Source organism: Centruroides sculpturatus, unplaced genomic scaffold (genome assembly GCF_000671375.1).
Source record: "Centruroides sculpturatus isolate CEXI.00-Female unplaced genomic scaffold, Cexi_2.0 scaffold203, whole genome shotgun sequence".
NCBI classification, from domain to species: Eukaryota; Metazoa; Arthropoda; class Arachnida; order Scorpiones; family Buthidae; genus Centruroides; species Centruroides sculpturatus.
In genome coordinates, this window is record NW_019384324.1 from 773,833 (window position 1) to 799,674 (window position 25,842).

Here is a 25,842-nt window from a genome sequence, read left to right on the forward strand (position 1 = left end):
TTTTTTAAATTAATTATTGTTAAGCAAAATTTAAATTTAAATCCATAGTCAGTTGATTTGACGTCATTGGTTTTGACATTTCAAATTCGCTTTTATAATATTATAATTTATCGATTTTATATTAAACCTTTGAGATTAACAAATACGAAATTTTCCATTTATTATTATTTTAAGTAGAAATTAATGTTTTAAACATTAACTTCACTCTTTGAAACGAGATTTTTTCTATTTAAATTAGTCACGTGATAAGTTTGAAACGTAATAACAATTTGAAATTTTCATAAACATTATTGTTCCGTTTAATTATATTCAAAAAATTAATCTACAATTAAATTTTAATTTGAATAAATAAATAAGTAATAATATTCATTAAACGAAAACATTTTAAAAGTTCAAACTCAGTCACGTGACACAAGCAGACGACTTTTTATATTTTTTAAATTAAAGAAAAAAAAAAGAAAAGTAACGAGAATTATTTATTAAATTATAAGTTAATTTCAAATTTAATATTTGGAGTAATAATTTACTTCCAGATGTAACGAATTTAAAAGTATTTCCCCTTCGAATCTTATCACCGCCGAGGTTAAGGTACGAATTTAATTGCTTCACGTGACCGGAAGTCGTTTAATTATTTCAAAATTTCGAAATCAAAAAAGAAAGAAGGAGGAAAAAAAATAAATTAATGACGTAAACTCCGATTGTCGCATTTCAATTCGGAAGGGAAGAAATAATTGCGTATTAAAACTCATCGTCGGTCACGAAAAATGGTGAGTCACGTGGCTCGGTTTCCAAGGACGGCAAACCACGTGACCCGATACGTCATGGAGGTGGAATGTGTTGAGTCGGTCGGTAGAATTGGTGCACCTTTCCGTCTCTCTTACCTGAACAGGTGCTAAATGATGGATGAGCAAAATGTCCTGACTTTCGATTCCGTTAGGGATTATCTCTTCCAGAACGGTGGTAAAGTTAATAATCGCGAATTAGTCAAGCACTTTCAGTCTTATCTAACAAATCCAGACCTAGAGAAACAAGGTAGGCCTTTAGAAAATCCAGGTGTAAACAGGTACACGCGAGAATTTTAGGGAATTATTCGGGTATTTTGGCCTTTTTAAAGCCGTTTTTGGTGTGTTTGTGTGTGTGTTACACTCGTTACGTCACGTGCACGCGGTAAATTGATCAATTGCACTCGTGTGACGTCACAGGTACGTGTGAAAAGAGGGTAAACAAACCCAATAGAAACTTGTGTAATTTGGACAGATTTAGGGATTTTTATCTCCATTTTTAAATTATCTGTGGGTGATTTAATGTAAATTAATCAATTACGCACGTGTAATTCCACGTGTACGTGATAAATTGATCAATTACATTCGTGTGTTGTCACATGTACACATGGGCAGAATGTAAACAAACCATTAAAAAGTAGTTAATTTGGCCAGATTTTTGGCTCTTCGTTCCCCATTTTTTTTTAATAATTTGTGGGTGATTTAATGTAAATTGATCAATTACACATGTTATGTCACATGTACTGTACACATGGGAAGAGTGTAAAAGAAACCAATAGAAATTTTTAAAATTTGGCCCCTTTATGGGTTTATAATATCTATTTTTTGTGGGTTATATATTGTAAATTGCTCAAATGCACTCATCTGTACATATGTGAAGAGGTAAACAATAAAATTTGGCCACTTTTTGGGTTCCTAATCTTCATTTTTTTAAAATTATTTGTAAGTTATTTGTGGTTATAAATGTAATTGAGCAATTTACAATAGGTATGATGTTATATGTACAACATAAATTACTTAATTACCCTCATATAATGTCACATGTACACATTGGAAGACTGTAAACAAATGAATAGAGATATGTAAAATTTGGCCACTAATAATTAGTTTTAACACTATTTATACCTTGCTAATTGTAAATTGCTTAATGACATTTGTCTTGTCATGTTTACATAAGAGCAAGATGCAAACAGAACAACAAATGAAGACTTTTTGGACTTCTAAACCTTAATTTTTGGCTATTTAATTGTTCCTTTATGGGTTATTAATGCAAAATAATTCAATCGACACATGCAAAATGACATATACATGACATCAAGGTATAAGTGTGCTAAGCGACAGAAAAATTAAGCATAATAATTACTAAACTTAATTTATTTATCCACTTAATTTATCCACTTAATAAATTATACTAAAAAAGGTAAGATTTATGCAAGAATGAAATATAAACAAAAGAAAAATATGCAAACATTCTCCTTTAAATCCTGATTTCGTAACCGTCCGTAGCTTATTCATAGTTTATTAATGCTAAAAACTATTCAATTCGCACGTAAATAATGCCGCACGTACCACCATGCCGCAAGCATGTGTATGTGGGATGTCACGCTGCTACGGCAACGAGCACATATCAATCATATTATGATGCAGGTCTTTTGGTTCTATATGAGATTTCACATTATTTTTGTTAACTGTTAACCTAGATTAATGTGGAATTTACATTCTGTTAATGTTTTGTAGTATACTATACATGCGTGACATGTGATTGTGTGTGATAAATGTGTTTATTTATGATTCTGAAGAGGCCGCTCTCTTCCGCTGTGGCACTTATTCCATTTCGAAGTTGGATTTTTGCCTATTTTGGTTTTTTTTTTCTGTTTAAATTGAGCTTCAAATGTGATAGATGCTCTGGAAGTTAGATTATATTCACTTATTGTAGTTGTATATGTGTATTTTCTGTAATTTTGTAGGCGTAGGTAACTAAGCATCTGCCTGTTGCCAAATTGGGCTTTTGTGAGGTAATATTAGCTTCGACAAGAATGAAGGACATCTTTTGTTTGTGTAGGGATAACCGATAATCCCTTGCTAGAGTTGCCGGCATTCCTTAGAGTTGATGCTGCAATCGTGGGATAAGTTAATTTCAAATTTAATATTTGGAGTAATAATTTACTTCCAGATGTAACGAATTTAAAAGTATTTCCCCTTCGAATCTTATCACCGCCGAGGTTAAGGTACGAATTTAATTGCTTCACGTGACCGGAAGTCGTTTAATTATTTCAAAATTTCGAAATCAAAAAAGAAAGAAGGAGGAAAAAAAATAAATTAATGACGTAAACTCCGATTGTCGCATTTCAATTCGGAAGGGAAGAAATAATTGCGTATTAAAACTCATCGTCGGTCACGAAAAATGGTGAGTCACGTGGCTCGGTTTCCAAGGACGGCAAACCACGTGACCCGATACGTCATGGAGGTGGAATGTGTTGAGTCGGTCGGTAGAATTGGTGCACCTTTCCGTCTCTCTTACCTGAACAGGTGCTAAATGATGGATGAGCAAAATGTCCTGACTTTCGATTCCGTTAGGGATTATCTCTTCCAGAACGGTGGTAAAGTTAATAATCGCGAATTAGTCAAGCACTTTCAGTCTTATCTAACAAATCCAGACCTAGAGAAACAAGGTAGGCCTTTAGAAAATCCAGGTGTAAACAGGTACACGCGAGAATTTTAGGGAATTATTCGGGTATTTTGGCCTTTTTAAAGCCGTTTTTGGTGTGTTTGTGTGTGTGTTACACTCGTTACGTCACGTGCACGCGGTAAATTGATCAATTGCACTCGTGTGACGTCACAGGTACGTGTGAAAAGAGGGTAAACAAACCCAATAGAAACTTGTGTAATTTGGACAGATTTAGGGATTTTTATCTCCATTTTTAAATTATTTGTGGGTGATTTAATGTAAATTACTTAATTACGCACGTGTAAATTCCACGTGTACGTGATAAATTGATCAATTACATTCGTGTGTTGTCACATGTACACATGGGCAGAATGTAAACAAACCATTGAAAAGTAGTTAATTTGGTCAGATTTTTGGCTCTTCGTTCCCCGTTTTTTTAATAATTTGTGGGTGATTTAATGTAAATTGATTGAATGTAAGATTGATACACAGGGGTGCATGAGAAATTGATCAATTACACATGTGATGTCACATGTACTGTACACATGGGAAGAGTGTAAAGAAACCAATAGAAATTTGTAAAATTTGGACCCTTTATGGGTTCATAATACCCATTTTTTGTGGGTTATTTATTGTAATTTGCNATGTCACATGTACTGTACACATGGGAAGAGTGTAAAAGAAACCAATAGAAATTTTTAAAATTTGGCCCCTTTATGGGTTTATAATATCTATTTTTTGTGGGTTATATATTGTAAATTGCTCAAATGCACTCATCTGTACATATGTGAAGAGGTAAACAATAAAATTTGGCCACTTTTTGGGCTCCTAATCTTCATTTTTTTAAAATTATTTGTAAGTTATTTGTGGTTATAAATGTAATTGAGCAATTTACAATAGGTATGATGTTATATGTACAACATAAATTACTTAATTACCCTCATATAATGTCACATGTACACATTGGAAGACTGTAAACAAATGAATAGAGATATGTAAAATTTGGCCACTAATAATTAGTTTTAACACTATTTATACCTTGCTAATTGTAAATTGCTTAATGACATTTGTCTTGTCATGTTTACATAAGAGCAAGATGCAAACAGAACAACAAATAAAGACTTTTTGGACTTCTAAACCTTAATTTTTGGCTATTTAATTGTTCCTTTATGGGTTATTAATGCAAAATAATTCAATCGACACATGCAAAATGACATATACATGACATCAAGGTATAAGTGTGCTAAGCGACAGAAAAATTAAGCATAATAATTACTAAACTTAATTTATTTATCCACTTAATTTATCCACTTAATAAATTATACTAAAAAAGGTAAGATTTATGCAAGAATGAAATATAAACAAAAGAAAAATATGCAAACATTCTCCTTTAAATCCTGATTTCGTAACCGTCCGTAGCTTATTCATAGTTTATTAATGCTAAAAACTATTCAATTCGCACGTAAATAATGCCGCACGTACCACCATGCCGCAAGCATGTGTATGCGGGATGTCACGCTGCTACGGCAACGAGCACATATCAATCATATTATGATGCAGGTCTTTTGGTTCTATATGAGATTTCACATTATTTTTGTTAACTGTTAACCTAGATTAATGTGGAATTTACATTCTGTTAATGTTTTGTAGTATACTATACATGCGTGACATGTGATTGTGTGTGATAAATGTGTTTATTTATGATTCTGAAGAGGCCGCTCTCTTCCGCTGTGGCACTTATTCCATTTCGAAGTTGGATTTTTGCCTATTTTGGTTTTTTTTTTCTGTTTAAATTGAGCTTCAAATGTGATAGATGCTCTGGAAGTTAGATTATATTCACTTATTGTAGTTGTATATGTGTATTTTCTGTAATTTTGTAGGCGTAGGTAACTAAGCATCTGCCTGTTGCCAAATTGGGCTTTTGTGAGGTAATATTAGCTTCGACAAGAATGAAGGACATCTTTTGTTTGTGTAGGGATAACCGATAATCCCTTGCTAGAGTTGCCGGCATTCCTTAGANTAAAAAAAGGCTCATTTAAAAATTATTTAACTACAAAAGTCTTATTTAAGAAACTGTAATTTTTATTTTAGTATTTTACAGGCTAATTTAAACCTTTAACTAAAGGATAATGCTCCTGTTTACGTGCAGATTTTCAGGCTTTCACCTTTAAGAGCATTATCTATAATAGATTAAAATATAAGCCTGATTTTTAAAATCCTATTTGGTCAAGCCTGAATTACAAAAAACATTTTAAAACACAATAATAGCCTATATCTTCAGGTTTTAATCACTTATCAAACTTAATATAAGAAAATATGCATTATTTTAGTTTAAAAGGTTAAAGGAAATGAACAGCCTTCTGTTTATATATAGATTTTTAGGCTTAGTATCTTATAAAACTGTCAGTAGATTAATACAAAGGCCTTATTTATAATAAAGCCTATTTTTTTTAGTTATAAAGGATATAAGTAAGCCGAATAAACTGCTTCTTTGTATATAGATTTTCAGGCTTTTTATTCTAATAAAAAGCCTGAAACTTTTCACACTTTCAAAGCCTATTTTTGAGTTTAAAAGACCGAAGGAAATACCGAAAATGTTCGTATTTATGAACAGATTTTCAGGCTAATTATTTTAAAGAAGGCCCAATACATTAATGCAAAGATTAATTTATAAAAAAATAGTTATCTTACTACCTCTGAATATACGAAATTTGTCTTTATATGTGTGGATTTTCAGGCTTGACACCTTATAAATTAATACAAAAGCCTTATTTATATTTAATAAAAAATATATTTTGTCATGCCTTACTTATAGAAAGACTGGAGATAAAGGAAAACATGTGCTACAGTTTACGCTCAGATTTTTCAGGCTCAGATCTTATCTTCAGATTCACAGGCATTTAATAAAAGTAATACAAATGTCTGATTTATAAAAATATATTTCGCGTAGCCTGAATTACAGAAGGAGTGCAGATAAAGGGAGAAATTATGCTCCCGTCTATGCACAAATTTTCAGGCTCGGCTTTTACCTCCAGGTTCACAGGCTCGTACGAATTGAAACAAATGTACAAAAAGCTCACTTTCAGGCTAAATAAGAGTATAAAAATCCGATTAAAATTTCTCAACTAGCCTTTTTTATACTCGGAACAAACGGGTTTTATTAATTCAGTCAAAGCCAGGAAATTCCGCAGAAAAATGGATAAAAATTCGTATAAATACTCTCAAAATTGAGGAATTAATTGAGTAAAGTGCGGAAAAATATCGCTAAAAATAACCCTGGAAGAATTAAGGAAACTCATAATTTACAATTTCGCATATTCACGAAATGGTAAACACGCCCTTTAAAATTTTTTTGACCTTGTTCCACCAAGATTTAAATCATGATAAGGGCTAAAAAAAACTAGATTTTACCAAGTGAAATATTATTCTAAATATACATTTACTGCCCTATCGGATACATCTCGAGGGGGCGACCTTTTAAAAGAGGACAATTTATCTTTTATGGGGCTACTTAATTATAGTTTTCATTCAATGGGCGTAACTGCTGATAGGTTGAAACGGCCGATTACTTAGAAAGAAACAATTATAAAAATAATTTAATTATTTTCCAACACCCGAAACCACCCCCTGATCTAAATATAAGGAGGCGAGATGGTACAAATTGCCGCTCCACAAACTTGGATGCTCCTCTTTCGGTATATGGGATGCGAGTGGAACAGTGGTGTTTTCTGTGGAAATTGCCTTCTTTTTTTGAAGGCCCTACCGATTGTAATTTCAAGGTTTTAAAGCATTACAAATGGCTGATTAATTAACCTAATTAAAAGGTTTCCAACAATTTAAGGACTGTTATTGGGCGATCCGCTCTTTCTGTAGGAAATTGGCCCCATTTAGGTGTTCGGCATGTGAAGAACACCCGCGTGTTTGGTGGTTTCATCCATTGTAGTGTGGTGAATATATTAGGAACAATTGTGCATCCTTAAATCCTACTCAGGATATCCCAACCTGACTGTTCATATCCTATTAATTCTCTCTTATCTCTGTAATGGGCGATGTGCCCCCCCCAGAGAGAGCTTTCTGTAGGAAACTGCCTCCCCCCATTTAGGTGTCCGGCACGCGAAGAAAACCTGGTAAACCCCACGTGCTCGACGAGTTTCAGTGTTCGGTGGTTTCATCCAGCCCTTAAATCCTATTCAGGATATCCCAACGTATCGATCCACTTTACTTATTATATCCATTCATACCCTATTAATCCTCTCTCGTGTCTGTATCGGGCGATCTGCTCTCCAGAGAAGACTTTCTATAGGAAACTGCGCCTATTTAGGTGAAGAAAACCGGGAAACTCCACGTGGTCGGTGAGGCTCGAATCCTCCACCAGTGGTTTCATACACTCCAATGCTGTATGCCCATAAATTCTATGTAGTGATAACTCTAAAAAAGACCCTCGTTCCTTGAGATCCAACCTCACCGCAACATTTCTTCCGAAGGGGAACAAAGCTAATAGTTTAGAGGCCTCAGGGCCCTCTTTTGGGAGTCCATAAACGGTCATAATCACTAGAGAGACAAGAACGAATTAATAAGATGGGGTGTAGATTTACAACAAGAATAAAAATAATATAAAAACAAAAACTAACGAACACATCACGTCATCCGGAAGTGAACAGATCTTCCTCGTCATGTTTACTCGAAAAGACGTTAAACTGGACAAACCAGTTAGGTGAAAGAATTTAAAAATTCATGCTCCACTGCACGTTCTTCGATAGATTTACAGCTTTTTATTTATATTTCTCTCTAAATTCATTCATTTAACTCATACAGTCGAAACTGTAAACAACGGACACGTAGCGTAAAAGATGGCCGTCGTTGGGAGGTCGACCGTACTCGATCTGTTACTGTTATTTTACATTGTTTACTGTAGTAGTAATGGATTCAATTGGGGGGTTTAGCAATGACTTCCAACACATGTTGAACCTCAATGAACCTCAAGAAGAAGAAGAAGAAGAGAAGCAATTTTTGAAGTTAAAAAAGCAGAAAAAAATGGAGTTGAAAAATCGATTTTTCCTTCAAAAACAATTTATTTTCCTAACCTCTTGTTCTGTCTAAAATTCAGATTTATCTTTTCTTTTGTCTGCTTTTTTTATTGCCATCAACCGAGCGAATTTACAATTGTATGAGGCAAATGATTTCTCCTTTAAGAAATAAATAAATAAAGAAGACATCCAGAACAATATAAAATCGCAGACCAGAAAGAAAGAAGGAAAAAAAAAAATATATTAAATTTTATTACGAATTTCTGAATAAAAATAAAAATAATAAGATATTAAATTAGAATGCTGCGGGAATAATTCTTAAATTTTCTAGCCTTTTTGGAGTATTTTGAAATATTTAAAATAAAAAAATTAAAAGATTTAAATTTAAATTCGCTCCGATTACGCGGGAAAAATTCAAAAAAATTGCGCGAAATCGTTTTAAATTAATCCGTTTGAAGTCGAGCCGATAATTGGCGCACGCCGATCACGTGACGCGCGACGTGTCTCCGGACGTCACGCAATTTTAAATTTTCTCGATTGCTTTCTGTAAAGATTTTTCCGAAATTTTATTTATTTATTCGTTTGTTTATTAAATAATTCAATTTTCTTAAATTATTTTAAAGAAAAATAACTCAAAAATTGTCTTCGAATAACGATTTATCGATACGTTTCAATCACGCGATGAAGTGACGCGTATCTGTCACGTGATGCGGCAATGAACTCGCCGCCGTCGTCGTCGTCGTCGTCGGTACCACGTGATTGAAGTCAATTTAATTTCTCAAACTGTTTCTAAAAATAAATTATTTAATAATATTTAAATTTAAATATATATATATTTTACAAAATGAAGTTTAAATAATGCCATTTTAATTCATAACGTAATAAAATCCATCACGTCATTGTTATTTAAAATAAAGTAAAATTTAATTGGCTGATTAGCTTCGTAAATTAATTAAATATAAACAACATTTCAATGGTATAATGTACAGCTTGGTATAATAGTTACAATTTCTAAGAATATTTATTGTTTAATGCAATTTACTTTCCTATTTAGATCATTATCACAACAACACCAGTTTAATGGATTCAAGAATAAGTATAAGTGATTAATAAGAGCTACACTCGGTTTTTTTCCCCTTCCGCTTTTATTTAATTTACATGAATGAATTTCGATAGGTGTTACATATCCTCGTGATTTAAACACCAATAATTTCCGGTTTTGCCACAGAAATATTAAAAAAAATTAATATACATTAACCTTAAAACAATACCTTACATATCCTTTTAATTATGGCGAATACAAAGAGGTAATTATGATAAATACACGCATCAAACGACGCCATTTTGAAATAGGTCATATACGGTGCATTAAAATCGTGTTTTATATAAAACAATTAGCTAAATTTAGTCTAATTTGATGGGAGCTAAGTTGGCATGTGTAAATTTTCGGATATTTCGTAAATTTCTTAATAAACGGGGGGGGGGGTAAAAAAACGGCTTAGGATAATACCCATCGCTTGACTATGATAGAGCATCCACCAATTTGTATTTATGAGTGTATGAGGCCCCTAAATGCGCGAGGCTAAATTGCACGAGTAGATACTTTCAGTACATACTCAAATTGCCTTTTATTACTACTGTACATAATTATGAACAATATTCGCAGACTCATGAGTACGCACTCAAATTGATACCGTACACATTTATGTACAGTACAGTATGTTGTGGATGTTATACGTAATTATGCACCGATGTGTTAAATTCACTGCCAAATAATCAAAATGGCTTGGAAGATTTCGTGAATTTTAAGGAGAGAACGTCACGAAACGTTTCTAGATTTCGCAACCTCTAGAACCTGCTTAAGAAACGCAAAGTACATCCTGTCCAATTGTCTCCTGTACAAGATAATTAGCGTGTACGAAAGGTTTTAATGCGTAGAAGTTATGTCGAATTTAAAATGTTTTAGCTACTGATTGATACTTTTTATAATTGTTTCGGTTGAAAATTTAAAAAAAAAAAGTAAAAGAAATCCTGCGGCGTTTTGTTGTTATTCAGAAGGAAAAAAAGTTCGTTATCGCTTTATCTTGTATAAATTTTGGACTAGTTCCGATAACATCTCTAAAGATGATACTTGAAAATTTAGTCTGTCAAAACAACTTCATCGCGATAGAAAGTAAGATTTAATAGAGAGGTTTAGTTTTTTATTAAGGAATATGATGTAGAATATGAATTAGAAACGAATTTTTTAAAAAAGTTCAAAAAGTTTTCAAAAATTTATGATATAATCGGGAATGTTCCTAATGACACCAAAGCTTCAGGTGCGGAGGAAAGTTTATAATCAATCACTACGCTATATTCGGTTTTGACAAATTAAAAAGGAAAAATTTGCTATTTAAAATGAATTTCCTGAGTTAAAAAATAAGATAAATGCTTACAAAACGAAACAGGTTATATTACAGACCAGAATAAACAGCAATAATTTAATAAATAGCCGTACACTCGTTAAATATTAATATAAATGAATTTAAAATTCAAATACGAGCCGCGAGTCACGTGACACTGCATTAATTGAAGTTTTAAGTCTTGCTTGTGAATGAATTTTAAAGTAATTTTATCATTATTTTCTAGAATAACGGAGTGAATATATTATTAATTAAGAAACAACAATGTTTTTCCAAGCAAGAAACGAACGTCACGTGACCGTTACGCCATTTATTATGCAGGCGATGAATTTTTAAATTTTTCTAAGTAATTTGCATAGCTTTACAACTTAAAAATAATTTATAAGAAATTATATTAATGTATAAATGCATATATTAAGTAAATTTGATATTTTATTTTTAAAAAATTAAACCAATTACGTGATACGAAATTCAGTTTTTATTTGAAATATAAAAATGCAGATAACTTAGTAAATGTGTAATAAATTAATATAAATTTTCATAAATCGTATAATAATTTTTCTAAAATTATCAGTTTGAATAATTAATTAAGATTGAAATATAACAGACGATATCGCCATTGAATTAAATAATCGTTAAATGTTACCGATGACGTCACCGCTAAATTTATAAGCTTTGTAACAAAATATTTAATTCTTATTGATTTAAAATAATAAAAATTTACTAATATAATACAAAAATTATATAATTTTGTAGAAATTTAAATAAAACGTTTAAAAAATTTTACGTTTATGACGAAAAAAAAACGTGACGTCACAGCAAAATATCTTACGTTTCCATGACAATATTGGAAATATTAATTTAAATATTTATGACGAATTAACGAGACAGAAATTAAAATTAAAAATAATTCTGTAGCACGAAATCTTTAAATTTAGAAATGATCGACGTTTTTATCTTTTTTTAAATTAATTATTGTTAAGCAAAATTTAAATTTAAATCCATAGTCAGTTGATTTGACGTCATTGGTTTTGACATTTCAAATTCGCTTTTATAATATTATAATTTATCGATTTTATATTAAACTTTTGTGATTAACAAATACGAAATTTTCCATTTATTATTATTTTAAGTAGAAATTAATGTTTTAAACATTAACTTCACTCTTTGAAACGAGATTTTTTCTATTTAAATTAGTCACGTGATAAGTTTGAAACGTAATAACAATTTGAAATTTTCATAAACATTATTGTTCCGTTTGATTATATTCAAAAAATTAATCTACAATTAAATTTTAATTTAAATAAATAATTAAGTAATAATATTCATTAAACGAAAACATTTTAAAAGTTCAAACTCAGTCACGTGACACAAGCAGACGACTTTTTATATTTTTTAAATTAAAGAAAAAAAAAAGAAAAGTAACGAGAATTATTTATTAAATTATAAGTTAATTTCAAATTTAATATTTGGAGTAATAATTTACTTCCAGATGTAACGAATTTAAAAGTATTTCCCCTTCGAATCTTATCACCGCCGAGGTTAAGGTACGAATTTAATTGCTTCACGTGACCGGAAGTCGTTTAATTATTTCAAAATTTCGAAATCAAAAAAGAAAGAAGGAGGAAAAAAAATAAATTAATGACGTAAACTCCGATTGTCGCATTTCAATTCGGAAGGGAAGAAATAATTGCGTATTAAAACTCATCGTCGGTCACGAAAAATGGTGAGTCACGTGGCTCGGTTTCCAAGGACGGCAAACCACGTGACCCGATACGTCATGGAGGTGGAATGTGTTGAGTCGGTCGGTAGAATTGGTGCACCTTTCCGTCTCTCTTACCTGAACAGGTGCTAAATGATGGATGAGCAAAATGTCCTGACTTTCGATTCCGTTAGGGATTATCTCTTCCAGAACGGTGGTAAAGTTAATAATCGCGAATTAGTCAAGCACTTTCAGTCTTATCTAACAAATCCAGACCTAGAGAAACAAGGTAGGCCTTTAGAAAATCCAGGTGTAAACAGGTACACGCGAGAATTTTAGGGAATTATTCGGGTATTTTGGCCTTTTTAAAGCCGTTTTTGGTGTGTTTGTGTGTGTGTTACACTCGTTACGTCACGTGCACGCGGTAAATTGATCAATTGCACTCGTGTGACGTCACAGGTACGTGTGAGAAGAGGGTAAACAAACCCAATAGAAACTTGTGTAATTTGGACAGATTTAGGGATTTTTATCTCCATTTTTAAATTATTTGTGGGTGATTTAATGTAAATTACTTAATTACGCACGTGTAAATTCCACGTGTACGTGATAAATTGATCAATTACATTCGTGTGTTGTCACATGTACACATGGGCAGAATGTAAACAAACCATTGAAAAGTAGTTAATTTGGTCAGATTTTTGGCTCTTCGTTCCCCGTTTTTTTAATAATTTGTGGGTGATTTAATGTAAATTGATTGAATGTAAGATTGATACACAGGGGTGCATGAGAAATTGATCAATTACACATGTGATGTCACATGTACTGTACACATGGGAAGAGTGTAAAGAAACCAATAGAAATTTGTAAAATTTGGACCCTTTATGGGTTCATAATACCCATTTTTTGTGGGTTATTTATTGTAATTTGCTCAAATGCACTCATCTGTACATATGTGAAGAGGTAAACAATAAAATTTGGCCACTTTTTGGGTTCCTAATCTTCATTTTTTTAAAATTATTTGTAAGTTATTTGTGGTTATAAATGTAATTGAGCAATTTACAATAGGTATGATGTTATATGTACAACATAAATTACTTAATTACCCTCATATAATGTCACATGTACACATTGGAAGACTGTAAACAAATGAATAGAGATATGTAAAATTTGGCCACTAATAATTAGTTTTAACACTATTTATACCTTGCTAATTGTAAATTGCTTAATGACATTTGTCTTGTCATGTTTACATAAGAGCAAGATGCAAACAGAACAACAAATGAAGACTTTTTGGACTTCTAAACCTTAATTTTTGGCTATTTAATTGTTCCTTTATGGGTTATTAATGCAAAATAATTCAATCGACACATGCAAAATGACATATACATGACATCAAGGTATAAGTGTGCTAAGCGACAGAAAAATTAAGCATAATAATTACTAAACTTAATTTATTTATCCACTTAATTTATCCACTTAATAAATTATACTAAAAAAGGTAAGATTTATGCAAGAATGAAATATAAACAAAAGAAAAATATGCAAACATTCTCCTTTAAATCCTGATTTCGTAACCGTCCGTAGCTTATTCATAGTTTATTAATGCTAAAAACTATTCAATTCGCACGTAAATAATGCCGCACGTACCACCATGCCGCAAGCATGTGTATGCGGGATGTCACGCTGCTACGGCAACGAGCACATATCAATCATATTATGATGCAGGTCTTTTGGTTCTATATGAGATTTCACATTATTTTTGTTAACTGTTAACCTAGATTAATGTGGAATTTACATTCTGTTAATGTTTTGTAGTATACTATACATGCGTGACATGTGATTGTGTGTGATAAATGTGTTTATTTATGATTCTGAAGAGGCCGCTCTCTTCCGCTGTGGCACTTATTCCATTTCGAAGTTGGATTTTTGCCTATTTTGGTTTTTTTTTTCTGTTTAAATTGAGCTTCAAATGTGATAGATGCTCTAGAAGTTAGATTATATTCACTTATTGTAGTTGTATATGTGTATTTTCTGTAATTTTGTAGGCGTAGGTAACTAAGCATCTGCCTGTTGCCAAATTGGGCTTTTGTGAGGTAATATTAGCTTCGACAAGAATGAAGGGCATCTTTTGTTTGTGTAGGGATAACCGATAATCCCTTGCTAGAGTTGCCGGCATTCCTTAGAGTTGATGCTGCAATCGTGGGATATCTTCGTACGGGAGAGAAGCAAACGGAATTGAGTCTAGCCACAATTTATTGAAAGATACTCCTAATGAAGCCAGAAATGCTGTAAAAGTTTAGAGTTCTTGCGTACGTTGCTGCTGAAATTATGGCTTACATACTGGATTTATTGCTAGTATAAGTTTGGCCTATAACCTTTGGAGGATGTCAGTCATTCCCAACAAAAATAAAATCATTTTTATAGTGAATATGCCTCACAGTAGGACAGAGAGGGCCATGATCTCACGAGGAACCTTAAGCGAACCCTAGACTGTCCACATTGTCAGCTGAATGTCCATATCGGGCTTTTGTATTGGTGTTTTAGGCCATAAAATGCTATGTATATGTCCTTTAGAGGATAGAGTAACATTCTCCATTAGAAAAATGCTAGTTGATGACAAGATTTAATTGTAACAAGTGTGCATAATCTGTTTAAAGTTACAGACCTATCAATAACAGATTCTATTACCAGGGTGGTATGTTTACAGGAAGTACCAAGAGCATAAACAAGAAGGACGAACACAAATGACGATTCTATAAATTAAGCAAAAAAAATGGTGAAACGCATCTATAAATCTTTTCGGAAGAATCTGAAGCTAGGAGGAGGTTCTTTCGAAATTCTATACTTAATAAATGTGCCGTAACAAGTTTAAAACGCAATTACAATGGACAGAATGCGAACATGTCTGTCTCTAAGTTGAAGAGGAAAGAAGGAAATAAGTCAGAGGTGAAAGCTATAAAGAATTTTTATTTCTTTAGAGACTTTAAACTCTTTTTAAATTCTCTCGGTTAAAGTTTTTAAACAAATTTAAAGTGCAAAGGCTCGTCGTAAATCTGTCGACAGATCTTCCGGTAATTAATCCAGTTTATAAGTGCAAATTTGAGTTAGTTTTATTGTTATTGAGCTTAAAGTAGTAATTAATTTGTTAAGCATGTTTTATATTAATATATATCATCTGCTTATTGTGTATTGAGGGTGGTCCAAAAGTCAGTGAACCTATGTAAAGACCATGTTTTCTCTGACTTCTGGTCCCTTCAGTAGGATATTTTGCTTAGTATATGTACAGTCAATAATAAAAAAGCATCCTTAACCGAATGTATTAGTGTTGATATTGCTGATTTTTTGTTAAGGGTGGCCCAAAAATCAGTTAACCAAGTTTTTTTGTTGTGTCCCAGTTATTATGAATCTTGACTTCTAGATATAAAATGAGTAAATAATTGCACCTGGGACATAAAAACTGTGGTTAACTGACTTTTGGCCACCCCTTGTTGTGTTCTATGTATATTTAATATGAATCATAAGTAAATAGGTGTATCCGGAATATAAAAAACCATGGTTAATTAAATTTTGGGCCACCCTGTATATACAAATTCATTAGCAGAATCATTTTTTTGTTTTTTAAATTATATAATTACATTAAGCAGATTATTTATAAACACAGAGTACGGCAACAGCAAACACGTCACTCCACGCCGAATTTGAAATGCAAATGCCGAGCATCCTTTCGTAACTTAACATTTGCATAAATTAATTATTTATCCATCATAAGCGATTACACATCGCGCGATGGCGTCCCGTGCAAAATCCTCATTTTAAAGTTTTCGGCAAGTAACGAGGCGGACTTTGTGTACAAAGTTGGAAGTTTGAAGTAATTTTTAAGGCTCTTGTTTACTCTACACAGCTGTTTAGAACAAGAGTTTAGAAATTTTGTGCGTATGCAACTCTATTCAATCACATCAGTCGAAAATGTGCAGCTAATACTCCGAGGAATTCCACTCGAGTCCTGGTTTTTGTCAGGGAGTGAGTTTCTACTCCACGTCTCTCGGGATCTCCGGTGTAGGGTTTCTTGATGGGGTTGACATGTGGCCGGAGACACTTCCACTCTACTTTTGTCGGAGTTTTTAGAGTAAAAAAGTAGTCTCTAGATGTTGAATATCCACGTTTTATATTTAAATATTTGATAATTAAAAATCCCCTCCCTTTTTTTTTCTTTCTTTTCCAGCTCAAGCCAAATTACACTTCAGAGATTACATCAATGAACTGGCCACACTGAAAGAAGAAAATGTAAGCTATCTTTATCAAATTACACTAATTAAATGTACTTAAGGCCCTTATAACTTATATTTTATAAACTTATCTATATATTAATTACAAAATTGGATAATTAAGAAGGATGATTGTGCCCTTCACAATGATATCTGCTGAATCACAAGTGGTTTTTTTTTGAGTGCGAAGGCAAATATTATTATGTTAATGAGAAGATTTTTCTTTGACGTCCATGTTAGTCGACCGTCTTTCGTGATACGCTACTCCACTTAGCTCGGAGAATGTGATATTCTACTGGCCTTTGATATCTTATCTGCAATATTTGCTCAATATCCCCCTTTTTAACGGCTCTCTAACACCGTGGAGATGTTTAAGATAAATTAGCATCAGTGTGAGTGATCAGATAATGTTACGATCAATCATTTCAGTAAAATTGATCTTGCTCCTCGTTCTTAATTGGGATTTCCTTTATAAATATTCATAATTTAGAATTAGATGTAATTTGTTTTCTTTAATTTCTACTGTAATCTGGTGTTTAAATTTGTTTCTAATTAAAAATTAGGGGGTGAAGTATGTTGTGATGAGGAAAAAGTACCTTGATAACACATCCGTGAATGTGCCTAAATCTAGTCCGGCAAATACCGAAATTCGGCTTTATCCAAATGGAGTTTGGCCACAGGGAAGGTTTCAGAAGGTTAACGAAACTGGCGTAGGCTACGTGGATCCAAATGCGAGTGTGGCATTGTCTGTCGCGAGGTGCGACGACAGAACGACGAGGTTACCCATGTCGGAAGAAAGGGAGACGCGGAATTTTGTCAAAGTCAATCATTCACAGATTTATCAAAGCTTAACACCAACTTTAGAAGCAGTTCCTCAGCCACCACCTCGTCGCAGAGGCGATAGGAGGGAGTCATCGGGGAAGATAGAAGAAACCTTACGTCAGTTGAACAAAGAAAACTCTGAGACCGTAATCAGATAAATTTAATCATAAAATTACTTGATGAATGGTTTGAAGATCTGCTAAAAAATGTGCTTTTTTCAGAAAATTATAAGGAATGAGGCTTTGACCGAACCTATTATAAGTCCAGGTATGGTAAGAGAAAGAGCACAGTCCTTGAATAAGTTAGCATCGGAAACTGAGCTAATGATAAAGTCACCGTCACCGTCACCGTCACGACCTACGAGAGGAAGTGTGAAAATAGTAAGTAGATATTCTCATATAAGGCAGAAGATAGTAACTAAACCGATAGCAGAATGAAGTATTCTTGCCCCTTATTTTCTCATAAATTGCATAATTTATACTAAGTGTTCTCTTGCAAGCATTATGCATGAGAATATGTGCTTAGATATACTTTGCCCATTGGTTAGAGGTGTGTGAGAGCGCATGAGAACACTATTCAGAACTGTTTTTTTTTTTTTTATATATCTTTATGAATTTACTTATTTTATACAGACAGTAGTCTACATATTATATATGTACACTACTGAGCAAACAAATCAGGATTGAATATTGGTGGTAAGTGATTTCTATCTGTAATGATCTGTGTGGTTCTGAAATCATTTGGCTTTTCTGAGTACTGGCAGGTAATGTTTGCCAGCCCCACGCCAAACAACAATCTCATCTTCTCTAGCTACACTGCAGTTGGAGAGGACGGTACTGGTACATTCTATCCTTTAATGTGCATTCATCCACGGGTGTCCATTGGTAGGGCTGGCACCCTATCTATTTCTCTAGCTAGGCTATAGACAAAGAGGACCATACATTCTATCTGCAGACATACCTTTGTGGCATAGGCATCCACTGGAGGACAAACAGATCATTTATGCCAATGGATCTGGTCTTCTAAGGGCAAGATCAGTTGGAAGTTGGACCCTTACAAAGTACCCTTTCATAAGTAGTGTCAGAAGATTCTATTCTCTGCCACACTCAGTAGTATGTTAAATTACCTGATAGAAGCTTGATTAGGCTAATTTAAGTGGAAGTACATCGCTCTGCTTTTCAGAAAGTTGCAGTAGACACTCGCACTTCACGGTTCGCTTTGTTTTACCTAGAACAAATATGATAAATTTTGTTCAGTTGCTATCTTCTGTTACCTCCACGTTTTGCAAGTAGAAACCGAGTAAACTAAATTCTGTGACTCGCTACTCGAAACAAAAATAATTAATAAAATTTTCATAAACTTTCTCATCCTATACAGAGCTTGGACGACGACGATACATCATCATTAGCCAGTGTGAGTAAACATATTTTTCATATTTATCATTATTTTAATATTAAAATATGTAGTGAATAATTTACTTTCGTACAAGTTTACATAAACCGTATCGCCATTAATTTACAAAAAAGCTATTTATATGGCTACTATACAAAGAAAACATTGAATTTTTCATCAAAATTAAAAATTTATCAAAGTAAAATGAAAACTAGAGTAGGAAAGCCATCTTTATAGACTCAATATGCAAGTGTCTAAGCTTATACATTGAGAAAATGCCGACGTTGATAGGAATGGAATGAATTAACATTGCCGATTTAAAAGATCAGTGTTTATTAGAGGAATTTTTTTGCTCTCAAATTTAATTTCTGGCTTGGATAATATTGTTTTTTTAAAAATGACAATAATACAAACTCCCACTGGGGAATTTGTAGGTGTTAGTGTAATTATCATGTATATATAATGCATATGACATGCATATTACCTGTTGCAAATTAGGATTTTTATGTAAATTACAGAAAATTAAATAATTAAAAGAATTTATTAAAACTGTTTTTCTATATATTTTATATGATTTCATTCAGTTTAAGTACCTTTTGTTGTCGGGGTGTGTAGCAAGGTATCGATCTTCCAACGTCTTTTGAACTTGGGAATTGATTGGGGGGACGTCTCTCTCATCTTTGTGAGATAGGTTTATCTGTAAAAGAATAATTGTGTTTAAATTAATTAGTTCATCTTAATTGTGTATTCATGAAAAATATGATTAGATTTAATTACAGTCGACCCCCCTATAACACTGTTGATTATTCCGTTTTATATGAATTCCATGTTGTACGAGTCACTTAGATTTTACAAATAAGTGAGCCATTTACAGCCTGGCACACGTATTTGTAAAATCTAAGTGACTCGTACAACATGGAATTCATATAAAACGGAATAAACAATAGGGAGGGTCGACTGTATATGCAGAGTCTGCAAATTTGAAACAAAGGAATTACATTCAGCTTTTATTCTTTTACATGTAAAGCATGATGCCGAGTAAGGAGAAATGAATTCAAGTGATTTTCATGGTAGTGACCCAAGGTTTATGAAGAGTTTAACAAGCTGCATGCAGACTTTGCACAGATCACACAGTGGTGTGGATGCAACCTGTTAAATTCTTTGGAAAATTTATGCCGACTCGGTTTCCTACCATCAGAATATCGTCAAATTTGTTTCTTCTCATTCGGCACCATGCTTTCTGTGTAAAAGAATAAACAAAACTTAATGTAATGCTTGTGGATCCAGACTGGGACACCCTGAAGGGGAATGTTGTGTCAATTGAGTCCAATTGTGTTGATACAGGATAACAGGCTACTGATATAAGGAAAATATAATAAAAATCTAGTTAGAAACCAATTAGATAATCTACATTATCTTTATATATGATTTTCTCCTGTTGTTCATGCATATTTTTAAATGCCTTTATAATAGTTTGCTGTCTACTATTATAGCAAACACTATAATAATAATTTTGACAATTTAACACTTTTTATTGCATATAAATGAGCCTTTTGTAGAGATAAAAGAATGTATACTTTATTAGTAATTTGATTGATAAATGTTGCCATTTGTTGAGCTAAATTTTATAAAAATTCATCTGTAAAGCTATACTAGTGCTTAAATATTTAATTAATTATTAATTGCTGGTACCTTCTCCCCCTTTAATCCAGTGTTTCTTTGGTGATACTTTACCTCATATTATTACATGTGCTTGTTTCTATACAGTCGACTCCCCCTATAACACTGTTGATTATTCCGTTTTATATGAATTCCATGTTGTACGAGTCACTTAGATTTTACAAATATGTGTGCCGGGCTGTGAATGGCTCGCATATCTGTAAAATCTAAGTGACTCGTACAACACGGAATTCATATAAAATGGAATAATCAACAGTGTTATGGGGGAAGTCGACTGTATTCCTGATATAATTGTATAGTACTTCATATAACTCAGAGCTTTAATTCTTGCAGTGCAGGATGTGTTATCCTGCTTGTTATATAACACTAGATTTGGATAAATTAATTGATTTTTTTTTTTTTAACCTGTAGCTGAATCCTTATCGAAGAGAGTGGACGCTGAAGGCAGCTCAGGGAGACTACCTGTCACTCGTTCGCTTGTTGAAAGAAGAACCCAGATTGGCTAATTTTAAAGTGAGTCGAAATTTATTCTGAATATGTAGCTGTACGCAACACTTTCACGACAAAATTTATGTATAGGCATTCTGTCAATTGTATGCAAATTAGATCTGTCGAGATATTATCTCTAAACAAATACACTTATCTTACTCAATAGAGGAAATTTTTGCCATTTATCTTTGTTTTTAAGTGATGAAAGCATATTTTTATATAGAAAAATGAGAAATTTATGAGGAAATCTTAATCTAAGCTTGTCTCGTTTGTATTTATGGACACTGCCGACGCTTTACACGAGTTTTAAACTTAGATTTTCTGCTAGATTAGGAAATTACACTTGCCATTTTATGAAAGAAGATTAAGTAAAATAAATTCGGGTGGGTATAAGAGAAGAATTTTTCCGACCCGATGAGTTCCTTTATTGGTTAAGCGAATCATTTATTCTATTCGTAATGTTTAAGCGAAGTAAATGATTTTATGTCAGGATTTGTTTCTGATTATAATAACTTTATGACCGTATTAATTATTAGAGGAAGTTGTAACGTTCCACTCAATTGATGAAGCGAGTAATGACTTTGGAAAAAGTTGCTGATGTCGTTACAGATTTTTTTCCCCTTTTTATTATTATTATTACATTCGTCGCTTGTCGAAAGTATAATTTTCGACCTAACGATTTTTTCGGGTGTCATTAACAGTAGCAGACTTATTTATTTGTTCCCCATTTTCTATAGCCAAGTTTTAGAAACTTTCCTGTATATTATTACATAGAGATGCACAAGTTTGGAATTTATAACCTCATAATTATAATCTTTTAAAAATAAATACAAGAAGTACAAGGAAAAGAAAGTGTTGTATAGACTTTTTATGGCACCAGACAATGAGTGATAGCAAATACTTTGCCTAATTGGACACAATTTTTAGAGGAACTGTCCGATAACAATAGAAAATGAACCTAATAAAGTGATTATCCGATCCGCACGAGACGCATGTCATCTATTTTAAGAATAAATCTAAAAGTATGCTTTACTCTGCAGAGATGGAATTTTTCCTATTCTCTATATGAAAAGGTGATGAACTCCGAAAGATGTAGACGGCATCCCAATTGATCCGTAATCATCCGACATCCCTGGTCTCGGCAGGAGACCGTTAATACCAAACAGGATATTAAGATTTAGTACTTAACCCCTCTCGCACTCGGTGCCAGTTTTGATTGATTCTATTTGCTTTGCATCTCTAGCGAATGGGGGAGACTCTTAAACAAGCAATAACATCATTTTTGTTTGTTGTAATGCCATCAATCAGTTATAACTTACCGATTTTTCTTTTTCTTTTATTAGGATTTCATTTCGGTAAGTAAATTACTATTTGGCTACATAATTTGAAGAGCTGATCTTAATTTTTTTCCTCCTTTGTTTCCGATTTAAATATGCAGGGGGTAAGTAAATGCTTTTCTAATTGAATTAGTACAAATTGGAATGAATGCTTAATTAGTTTTTACTTTCAACCCATTGCTGTCGACTGAATTTTTATTGTTTTTTCGTCCCGCGAAGTTCGTAAGTACCTCTAAGCTTTGAAATTCTAAATTAATTATCCAAAACTGTTATACTAAGTTCATTATGGGACATTTTAGACAGCCCTCCATTGGGCAGCTAAGCATGGAAGCTGTGATATTGTCAAATTAATTGCCGGGAAGCACAGGGTAAACCCAAATATCCGATCGGTAAGTGATTTTAAAGTGCTCTTACATTATATTTTATGCAGTAAACATTCACTAAATTCTGGTTTTTTTCCCCTCTCTTTCCCTTTCATTTATAAGCATGTAAGTATTGATTTTGTTTCTCTTGCTACATTTCTGAATGTTTTTTTTTTATCCATTACTAATGCTTCATCTCTCCATTTTTCATTGTCGCAGGGGGTGAGTATTGAATATTTTAAAGTACGACCGAAGGGTAGTACCGTCGGCAAACTGATTTAAATCTCTTCTTTGCATCAGGGGTATACGCCGCTTCACATAGCAGCCATGTTTAATCGTCTGGAGGTTATCGGACTCTTAAAAGCTACTTACGGTAAGTAAAATTAATTTCCAAACTTACCACCTGCAATTTAAGTTTTCGAAACTACTTTTTCGACGGTTTTTATAGGGGCGGATGCGTCGATAAGAGACTACAGTGGCAAAAAGGCAGAAGACTACTTACCAAAGACAGAAATACTTAAAGAACGTAAGATGACCCCTCCTAACTCTCTTCTTATCCACCGAACACTTTCGTCTTCTATTCGTTCCTCTTTGCATCAGTCTTTCTTACGATCGACGAGGCCCGTCGTCAGATCAAGAAGCGTAAAGTCTGCCTATTTTGGATGATTACTTAAGTTTTTTTTTTTAAATTTCTTACTCTACTATGCATGCTGGTTGTGCATGGTGCATGTTGGGACTTTATCAGTAATTTTATCTGTATGGCTATTGTCTATAGAGGTTATATTAAAGGTGAAAGGTTATCAGTTTGAATCTGTTTTGTGATTATTTATATATATATAATGGTTAAGGTTATTTTCAGTGTTTTGACATAGAGTTTTGATGTTTTACATGCTAAAATGTGCATTTAATTTGTTCTTATGGAGGGTGTTGCTTACAAAATCTATAAAATCTCAAGTTCCTTTTTAGTAAAATGACAATTTGTTTTAAAAAAAATAATTTTTACTGTCCTTTTACAAGAATAAAACTGAGTTTTTAGTTAATTTCACCAGTAAAAATGCATTTCTTTTTGAAAAATATCAATTTCAGGATTGTCATTTTATAAAAAAGGAAATTGAATTTTTATAAACTGACAATCCTGAAATTAACAAATTTCTTTTTAAAAAAAATAACAATTTCAGAAATTGATTGTTTTGTAAACTTGCAAAAAAAATTCAATCCATTTCAACAATTAAAAAATGAAAAAATGTCAGTGCTAAACTCTTAAGAAAATGCAGCAAACTGTTAATTACTGGGTTGGCGTGTTAGATGCTAATTAGAAGTAATCCTGAAGCAAAATTGTGGTTTGTAGCCCTTCATGCATCCCTTCTGTTACATTTTACTTACTGACAGATCGGACAGGCAGATAAGGCACTTCCGCAACACATTTTGGACCTCCCAAAAGACTTGTCAGGATTTTTTTCTTCCATTTACGTATCATTTATTGCCAGATATACATCTTGGCATCATAGTCACATCCCATTAGTAAGCATTACCGCATATCCATTCTCAATCCCCATCAGGGATGTATATAGAAGAGAAAACAATAGACAGTGACAGAAGGCCAGGTTGACATATCCAAACTCAAATGACCTCTGGGGCTTTTGTCTGTCACCTGACATGATCGACAGGGGGTTTTGGCTTTGGGTCTAGCCAAGTTGGGTGACTCGACGGGGTGGAAGATGCACAGTAAATTGACTGGAACTATTAGCTTTGGTATATATATGCAATTTTACATGTTATGAATGTAAGTGCCTACCCCTCAGCATCTCGTGATATTTCGACAGTTTATACAAGGGGGGCGCATTATAAATTTAAAAAAAAACGGGGAAAATAATTATAAAAAACACTAGAATAATGGATGAGTTAGCGTTATTAATGAGCAGCAATGTTTTATGGATGAAAAATCGGACTTTCAATCAAGGGTTATAAATAATTTATAGAGTATTGAGAATCAATAAATGTTAAATTTAATACTGTAGGTATTTGTTTTTCCTTCCCCTTTAAAATTTATTATTTAAAAAAGAAAAAATAACAAAGGATAATCGTGATTTGATTCTCTTGTCGACTTCACGATTCAGTCTACTAAACAAGTCACTATACTAATCTCTGACAAAGAGAGGTGGGGGGGGGGAAGAAAACGTACACGTCACAGTAAATAAATACGGCTACGTTCAGTCGATCCCGTATTGAATTTTAATTCTCTTTGTATATGGAAGCTCGAACGAGGGTCTTAACGATTTAAATTGATGGCATTTGTGTAACGTTTTTAGCTCTTCCACTGCCACCTGTCAACGAAGTGAGTTTAACTCGCATTGGATCCCTCAATGCTAAAGTGAGGAAAACCGCTTCGGCTCTATACAATGCTCGTTCGTCTAGAGTTAAGAGTTGGGGGTCGTCGGACAGCCTGGCAGAAATGGTGAGTTCTTAAATTGGGAGAGTGCTAGGTTATCATCCCAGTAATACCGTTTCTTTCTTTGTAAACAGATGGCCAATCATTTCATTTCCACCCCTAAACCTCTCTCTACAAAAAAGAAAAAGAAGAAAAAGTAAGTTGTGGTTTTGTGGTTAATGGTCGGTTTAGTCCGCGTTAAAACGGGTGCGATTTTCGTATTATTTCACGTTAGTTTCGACTCCGTTCTGTTTCGGAATGAAATGAAATCGGAAATTAGAGCATAAGTGATCAATAAGATCATTAACTACGCCTCTACTGTACATAATAATTAATTACAGTCGACCCCCTATAACACTGTTGATTATTCCATTTTATATGAATTCCATGTTGTACGAGTCGCTTAGATTTTACAAATACGTGAGCCATTTACAACCTGGCACACGTATTTGTAAAATCTAAGTGACTCGTACAACATAGAATTCA

At 33.1% G+C, this 25,842-nt stretch overlaps 1 protein-coding gene across 2 annotated transcripts; it reads left to right on the forward strand.

Moving 5' to 3' along the window:
• The first annotated feature begins 12,616 nt into the window (after nt 1-12,616).
• Nucleotides 12,617-25,498, forward strand: LOC111626820 (ankyrin repeat domain-containing protein SOWAHB-like). Of its 2 annotated transcripts, XM_023370346.1 has the most exons (15): nt 12,617-12,870; nt 16,804-16,865; nt 17,410-17,814; nt 17,890-18,048; nt 19,046-19,081; nt 21,152-21,253; nt 22,573-22,584; nt 22,668-22,670; nt 22,786-22,788; nt 22,866-22,955; nt 23,052-23,054; nt 23,148-23,301; nt 23,377-23,454; nt 25,238-25,383; nt 25,452-25,498. In XM_023370346.1, exons 1-12 carry the CDS (start codon nt 12,735-12,737, stop codon nt 23,208-23,210), a joined length of 1,074 nt encoding a protein of 357 aa, XP_023226114.1. In that variant the 5' UTR covers nt 12,617-12,734; the 3' UTR covers nt 23,211-23,301; nt 23,377-23,454; nt 25,238-25,383; nt 25,452-25,498. The 2 variants fall into 2 exon arrangements, with proteins under 2 accessions (XP_023226114.1, XP_023226108.1); XM_023370340.1 differs by lacking the exons at nt 25,238-25,383; nt 25,452-25,498 and having other exon boundaries at nt 23,377-23,738.
• The last annotated feature ends 344 nt before the right edge of the window (nt 25,499-25,842 follow it).